The sequence below is a fragment of the Ursus maritimus genome, unplaced genomic scaffold, assembly GCF_017311325.1.
Source record: "Ursus maritimus isolate PB19 unplaced genomic scaffold, ASM1731132v1 scaffold_19, whole genome shotgun sequence".
NCBI lineage: Eukaryota > Metazoa > Chordata > Mammalia > Carnivora > Ursidae > Ursus > Ursus maritimus.
This window is the reverse complement of record NW_024424341.1, coordinates 22,149,899-22,158,193: the sequence shown is the minus strand read 5'-3', so window position 1 is coordinate 22,158,193 and position 8,295 is coordinate 22,149,899. Positions and strand designations below refer to the sequence as shown.

The 8,295-nt window shown below is 39.6% G+C and overlaps 1 protein-coding gene across 4 annotated transcripts in view; it reads left to right on the top strand.

Annotated features, from left to right (window-relative positions):
- NAE1 (NEDD8 activating enzyme E1 subunit 1) overlaps positions 1 to 7,185 on the top strand; it is a 26,890-nt gene extending 19,705 nt beyond the window's left edge. For all 4 annotated transcript variants that reach the window (XM_040633407.1, XM_040633406.1, XM_040633409.1 and 1 more), the window contains 5 exons: positions 1,031 to 1,117; positions 1,601 to 1,693; positions 4,501 to 4,615; positions 4,701 to 4,750; positions 6,947 to 7,185. In XM_040633407.1, coding sequence (XP_040489341.1) covers positions 1,031 to 1,117; positions 1,601 to 1,693; positions 4,501 to 4,615; positions 4,701 to 4,750; positions 6,947 to 7,056 — 455 coding nt within the window. In that variant the 3' untranslated portion in view covers positions 7,057 to 7,185. The remainder of the gene's footprint in view (positions 1 to 1,030; positions 1,118 to 1,600; positions 1,694 to 4,500; positions 4,616 to 4,700; positions 4,751 to 6,946) is intronic.
- The last annotated feature ends 1,110 nt before the right edge of the window (positions 7,186 to 8,295 follow it).

Here is an 8,295-nt window from a genome sequence, read left to right as displayed (position 1 = left end):
AAAAAAAAAAGAAAAGAAAAAAATAAGAATTCGTATAAGAATAATAAAATTTGGGGGCGCCTGGGTGGCATAGCGGTTAAGCGTCTGCCTTCGGCTCAGGGCGTGATCCCGGCGTTATGGGATCGAGCCCCACATCAGGCTCCTCTGCTATGAGCCTGCTTCTTCCTCTCCCACTCCCCCTGCTTGTGTTCCCTCTCTCATTGGCTGTCTCTATCTCTGTCGAATAAATAAATGAAATCTTTAAAAAAAAAAAAAAAGAATAATAAAATTTGTTTTACATGCTGAGAATTTTTCCCTATAACTAGTGCCCTTAGTTTCTGCAAAAGTCTACACTTTGTAAGTTCCCAGCCTTAAAATATGTTTATCCATGTTCTCCCTTTAATGACTCTTGCAGAGTGCTTATTGAGGCTTAGTTTTAATGTTTTGTTTCACTACCAGTCTTGCACCTTGTTTCTGCATTTGTATTTTTTCTATTAGCTTATATGATACCAGATTAGAAGCTGAATGTTGGGTACTTGAGGGTTAATTCTGTTTTCTCTGCTTTGGGGTATGTCTGAAAATTTCCATAATACAAAGGGTTTTTTTTTAAAGAAAGTTTTACATATATAAAGAGCACAATATATGTAATGCTCTCCTTTAGAACTACTTATCCATAATAATGATAAAACCGGACTATTCACTGAGTCCTCTCAGGCCTTGTGCTAGGTATGCACTCTATACACTTGTGCGTTTGATCCACAGAACAACTTTCAAGGTCATATCCCCATTTTACAAATGAAAGGAAGCTCAGAGAGGTGTCATCACCTACTTACTCAGTGCTGAGCTGGTTTTACTGCCAAGGATAATGAATTTCAGATGATTTGTGTTCTAGAGCCTTCTCTACTGAACCATTAGAGCCAAAGAGGCATTTCCTCACATTTCCATGTGTGTAAAGAGTATATACAAAACTTCCTGTCCTTAGAGTGACTTGTGATTTGGAATATTCACATGTCTTAACCGTTTACTTCCATAATGCCTTTCCTGTATTCAGGCACCAATTCTGCATTTCTTCGAGTAGTAAGATGTCGATCCTTAGCTGAAGAATATGGCTTGGATACAATTAACAAGGAGGAAATAAGTAAGTATAATAACCTTTTGATGCTAGTTATTAATTTTAATTTTAGAGATATAAACAAATATTCGTGTTTAATAGTAGTGAGTATATAATGATAATTTGCAGGATAAATATTGTACTGTAAATTTTATTCTATAAACCAAGAAGTAGTCATACTTCCAAACAGTCACAACTGTAAAATAAAAACTTAATATATACATGAAATCACATTTATGTTACTAAGTTGTGTTATATGAAGAAGAGCTAAAGTCAGAATGTTACGTTAGTGACTATAGCTAATAGTCCTTAAGAACATTGGGTTTCATCTTAACATATCTCCCTCTCCCTTTATTTTACAATTATTTATCATTTTCTATTTTATTGTCACAAAATATTTAAATTTTGTGATAGAATTGCCTTGATACTTGAGTACATAGTAAATTCATTTCTACATTGTTTTTATGTAATGAATTATCCGAATTATACTGAATTGTTTTTTCCTTTCAGTTTCCAGCATGGACAATCCAGATAATGAGATAGTATTATATTTAATGTTACGGGCTGTTGATAGATTTCATAAACAACATGGTCGATATCCAGGTAAGAATAGCAGTCTCTTTATCATATACAATAAAGTCTTGAATAAATACTTAAATTGAATTAAATCTTAAAGTTTCTTGGGTGTTCTTGGGGTGTTTACAGTAGTGATACTTGAATTTCACATTATGAACAGTTTACACCTACTTCAGCTTAGTGAGGAGATACCATTCATTTTTTAAGTGTTAGTATTTGTAAATAATGTTGATTCTAAACTATTACAGGGGAATGTTGGGTGAATGCATATAGAATAATACTTTTTCTTTTTTTGAGAGTTGAGGGAGAGGGGCAGAGGGAAAGGGAGACAGAAAAATCTCTACTTCCATCGCAGAGCCCTACTCCATCGCAGAGCCCTACTCAGGGCTCTATCTCACAACCCTAAGATCATGACCTGAGCTGAAATCAAGAGTTGGACATTTAACCGACTGAGCCACCTGGGTGCCCCTAGAATAAAACTTTTTTCTGTCAGGTTCTATAATTTACTTCTAAGACTCACACCGAGTTTAATTTAGTGGAATGGGAAAGCCGTAAGAAGTATGCCAGTGACTTGAATTCAGAACTCTGAAGATGTAAGGATTTCTTTGCTCAGAATCTGTTTTTTGTTGTCTGTAAATGTAGTTAATTGGAGAATTGGTATACTCTCAAAGATCTTCAGTTGCCCAGAATATTTTTATTAAGGTGATCATTTTAATTTTACAGTATTATTGCATAGCAACACATTCTTGGAGTGTCATAGAACCTGTTGCCCCAACTGATGTAGTATGCCCACTGAGTTATAGTCTTGATGAGCAAGCTTACCAGAAGAAAGAAAAGGAATAAACACCAAATATGTATTACTTTATGTGTATTGTTTGATAGCTTGTATTTTTGGTTTATTACATAACAAACCATCCCAAAACTTAGTAGTTTATTTTTTATTTATTTTTTTAAAGATTTTATTTATTTATTTGACAGAGAGAGAGAGAGAGAGCCAGCGAGAGAGGGAACACAGGCAGGGGGGATGGGAGAGGAAGAAGCAGGCTCCCAGCAGAAGATCCTGATGTGGGGCTCGATCCCAGGACTCTGGGATCACACCCTGAGCCGAAGGCAGACGCTTAACAACTGAGCCACCTAGGTGCCCCCAAAACTTAGTAGTTTAAAACAGTAAATTATTATTTTGTAATTTTGTGGATTGGCCGGGCTCGGTTAGGCAGTTCTCACTGGGGAGAGGGGGTACTGTTGGAGTTGCATGACGCCTGGGGCTGGGGTCATTCTGAAGGCTTGACTGAGCTGGGCATCCAAGAAGACATTTTCACTCATGTGATTGGCACTTTAGAGGGAACATCTGGAGCTGCTTGGGGGCTGGTCAGGCATCTATCTCCATGGCTAACTGGGGCTTCCTTTTAGTATTGTATTCCTAGGGCAGACTTCTTACATGGTGGCTGGCTTTCCCAAAGTTAACATTCCAAAAGACAGGTGGAACGTACAAGGCTTTTTATGAGTTAGCCTCAGAAGTCACAAAGCATCACTTCTGTCACGTTCTATTGGCTTCACAGGGCCAGCTTAGATTAAGAGTGGGAGGGGACTACGTGAGGGCACAAAGCAGTGTTCATTGGGGAGCCATCTTGGGAGAGTAGCTACCACATAGAGCATAGGCTTTGGAGTTGAACCTAGGTTCAAATCCAAGCTGTCAGTTACTATCTCTTGACCTCGGGTGAGTCACTCTTTCCAAGTCTCAGTTCTGTCATTTATGGAATGGCGATAATAGTATGTGCTCTTGGATTGTAGGGGTTATTTAGGTGATGTATGAAAATCACTTAACACACTACAGGGCACTTTGTAAATATTCAATAAAGGGTTGGTATTATTATTATGAGGAAGAATAGTGCTGGTTTAAACTAGAAGGGCAAAAAAATATGTCTTGTTTTAGTAATTCTTGAATATTACAGCATTGTATTTTTCCTTCCAGTAGTAATAAGAATAGCTTGCCTTTGGAGACATTATAGTATAATCATTAAGAACTGCCTGGGCCCATATCCCAGTTTTGCTATTTAGGAGCTAAGTAACTCAGGCAAATAACTTAATCTGTCTGTGCCTCTCATTTTCTCACCTGTAAAAGGGGATAATAATAGTACCTACTTCATAGGGTTGTTGTGAGGATTAAATCAGTAAATATATTTGGTGCTAAGAACACTGTTCAGCATTTATTAATGCTCAATAAATGTTACCTCTTATATTAATGCTTTATGTCTTCAGTGTCATTTAATCATCTGGAAATGGATAATAAACACCATAATTTTTTTTAAGCATCATAATATTTTTCAGGGCAGGAGGGGCAGAGGGAGAGGGAAAGAAAATCTTAAGCAGTCTCCATGCCCATCGCAGAGCCTGATGTGGGGCTTGATCTCAAGACCTTGAGATCATGACCTGAGCCAAAATTAAGAGTTGGCACGCTTAATGACTGAGCTACCCAGGCACCCCAAGCACCATAATTTTTATACAGGGTATAAATGGGACATCACTTTCTTAGTCAGTTCTTATGTCAAATAATTATTGAACACCAACTATATGCCAGATACTCTTCTAGATATTGGGTATAGAACAGTAAACAAAGCAGATTAACCAAATAGAATTTTTAATAGTTTTCAGGTGGTTTCTGTGATTGTTGGAAATATTGGTCTCATACTTACCCTTATTTTTGTTCTTACTTCAGTTTCATACCTTACTGTTTTGACTAGAACACCTAAAACTGGATTTAAAAAGTAGATTGCCATTGGTTTCGCATTTCATTATTCATTTTAATGAAAATTAATTTACATATGTATTTTTAGGGGTATCTAACTACCAAGTTGAAGAAGATATAGGAAAGCTGAAGTCTTGTCTTACTGGCTTCCTTCAGGAATATGGATTATCTGTAATGGTGAAAGATGATTATGTCCATGAATTGTGAGTATTTTTTAGGGCATAGGAGAGATAATACCTGTCTTGTCATAAGGCTAATCTAAGTTCATGTCTCCATCTTTTTCTGTAGTTGCCGATACGGAGCTGCTGAGCCACACACCATTGCTGCGTTCTTAGGGGGTGAGTTCCATAGATGAGAAGACTGGCATCTGTGGTTACACAGTACAATTAGGAAGTTTTGTTTTCTGAGCTATTTAAACTCAGGGAGTCAGTGAAGCAGGATGTTGTGTTGTTTAGATTATTTCACTGGTCTCTGCTTTCCATCTCCCACTGCTGTCCATCTTAAAGTGAAGAGTCATTGATCTTTCTAAAGCATAGCTCTGATCATGTCTCTCACTTAACTAACCCTCTGCCCTGGCAATACACACATGCATACTACAATGATCTTCAGAAAACATGTCCAGAGTCCTTTATTTGACGTTAAAAACACACCATATTCTGGTTGCACTCAGCCTTTCTGGCCTTGATTTTTTTCAAGTTATTTTCTTTTCCTGGAGGTGTGCCCTTTGATTTCCTGCTCCTTGGATCCTTAACCCTCAGGGCCCATTTGCCTTAAATCTCCCTATTTCTTGCATGTTTAAAATCTACCTGTTCTTCAAGGCCCAAAGGAAATGAGCATCTCTTTCATAAAAACTCCCTGGAGGCTGGAAGTCCAAGGTCTAGGCCAGGGCAGTTGGTTTCTGGTGAGGCCTGTCTGTGGCTTGTAGGTGGCTACCATCTTGGTGTGTGCCCTTATTTAACCTTGTCTTTGTTCAGGGAGGGGAGGACAGATGGGACACAAGCTCGCGGGTGACTTACGTGGGCACTAAACCCATCATGAGGGCCCTACCCCATGACCCTATTTACCTCCCAAAGACCCCCATACCATCTTCATTTCCAAATAGTATCACATTAGGTATTAAGGATTTAACATGAATTCTGAGGACATTCAGTCCGTAACATGTTCTGTATTCTGCACAACACTGTTATATTCCACGTCTTTCGGGTCTTTAACTGTTATCTTCCCTGTGTGAGGCCATTCCTGACTCCCCGATTTAAAACTGAGCCACTCCTCTTGTACTCAGATGTATCTCCCTTCCTTGCTTTTTCTCCTTAGCACTTAGAGTCATTTGACTTACTATACATTTTACTTATTTATAAATTATCTCTCCCTTACTACTTAAAAGTAAGATCCATGCGGTCAAGGATTTGTCTTTTGTTCTTTATCCCTAGTGCCTAGGAGAGTAGCTGGTACATAACAGAGTCTCATATTTTATTGGATCAGTGTTTGTGAAAGATGAAGCTTTATATTAAAGTAGATGAAGAATTTTTTTTTAAAGATTTTATTTATTTATTTGACAGAGATAGAGACAGCCAGCGAGAGAGGGAACACAAGCAGGGGGAGTGGGAGAGGAAGAAGCAGGCTCATAGCGGAGGAGCCTAATGTGGGGCTCGATCCCATAACACCGGGATCATGCCCTGAGCCGAAGGCAGATGGTTAACCGCTGTGCCACCCAGGCGCCCCAAGAATTTTTTTCTCTGTAGTTTTTTTGTTTTTTCTATTGTTTGCTTTGTTTAGTTACTCAAAACTTGTTACTGTAGAAGACCGTACTGAGTAGTTTAGCAGCCTGGTGGTATTTAATATAGATTATTTCCAAATTACAAATGTATTTAGAACAAATATACCTTTATTCCTGTTTTATTAAAGTAAAGTAGGCACAGGGAAAATTTAAATGTAACAGAAGGGTTGTCTTTGAGAATCTTTTCTGTCTGTATGTATTTTTTTAAAAAAGTACAATCAACCATACTACTCTTCTTCTTTTTTTTTTTTTTTAAAGATTTTATTTATTTATTTGACAGAGATAGAGACAGCCAGCGAGAGAGAGGAACATTGCAGGGGGAGTGGGAGAGGAAGAAGCAGGCTCATAGCGGAGGAGCCTGATGTGGGGCTCGATCCCATAACGCCGGGATCATGCCCTGAGCGTGAAGGCAGACGCTTAACCGCTGTGCCACCCAGGCGCCCCAACCATACTACTTTTCTGACTTTCTTTAAAATATCATCAACCATTCAAAACCCCCAGAATACTTCATTCTTTTAAATTGTGGCATAATATCCCAAAGTGTGAATGTAAAGGACAAAATTTTTAGTTGCTTTAATAACATAGTTATAAAAAATTTCAGTCCTTGATTTTGATGTGATTCAGTAAGCTATGCCTGTTTTGGCTTATTTTTAAACACTTTTGCTTTTGGAAAGGAAAGGTTTTCTTTACATAATTGACTATTTTTATATAACTTGAAGTTTACCTTTTTCAAAGATTTGCTTCTTTTTCCTTGCAGGAGCTGCTGCTCAGGAGGTTATCAAAATAATCACCAAACAATTTGTCATTTTTAATAATACTTACATTTATAGTGGCATGTCACAAACTTCAGCGACTTTCCAGTTGTAGAATAAGCACCCTATGTAGTGTGTTAATGATTTAAACCATAATTACCTTCAGGCTATGCTCTAGTCTGTAAAATTCTGTTAAGGGAGAACTGTTAAATTGTTTCCTTAATAAACATTTTTCTCATTTGTATTAGTGTAGTCTTGTTCTTTGTGGGGGAAGGGGAAAGGAATCAGTCATATTCTCAGAGAATAAAAGCTACCCATTTTTAATTGAGTTCATTATTTCTGGCTTGCTAATTCAAAGTTACTTATAAAAATCTCTTGTGGGACGCCTGGCTGGCTCAGTTGAGCATGCGACCTTTGATCTCTGGGCTGTAGGTTCAAGCCCCACCTTGGGTATAGAGATTACTTAAAAATAAAATCTTAAAAAAAAAAAAAATCTCTTGTGTTTCATTAGAAACGACTTAAAATAGTTTTCTTACAGTCTTAAGTAATGAATTTAAGCCATGCGTAGATTTTAGCTATGGACATCTTAGGACTATCACTATTTGAAAAGACAAATATTTCGGATGTATAAAAATTATTAGAAAACAAGGACAGAAAGCTTGGGAGAGAGGAATGAGGCCAGGCTTGGTGCTCAGATGGCCTCTTAACCCACGCTGTGCCGGGCAGCCACAGTCCCAGAGCCAGCCTCATCAACCTGGAGCCCGCTCTCCTAACTCCTTGCTGCTAACGCTCCTCTGAGCAAAGAAAGCCCTAAAAGCCGGGGGCGAGGAGATCGGAGGATTTCCCGTTCACACTGTGATTTTCCACCACTCAAAGACACTGCATCCACCTTCTTCATACCCGGAACCCACCGTGGTAACCTCGTTGGTGGGGGGAGAAAGGGCGGAAACGCAGCGCTCGACTTGAGGTTAAAGGTCACGGCCTCTGCTCCCTGCGCGTTCGGATCCTGCCAGGGGTTCCGCCCCGGAACCGGGCTGTAGTCTCCTGTGGACGGTGGGCTACCTCCGGTAGGCCCGGGTCCGCCCTCACAGCGGTTGGGTTGTGGGACGCCCGGCTAGTCCCTGCCTAACCCCGTGACGTGAGGGGGTGGATTGAGCTGGCGGGAATGGGCCTTCTTCAGGAGGCTACAGTCCCCACAGCAGCTGGTGGCAGAAAGAGAATTGTTACGTACCGTGTAGTCGGGCGTCTGGAGCCGGGCAGTTTCCGACCCTGATTGTACTTGAGAATTCCCGGGCCTCTCGCCGGGTGATTCTGGTGTATGGGAGGGATGGGAACCAGTGGTGAGGCCCTTTCT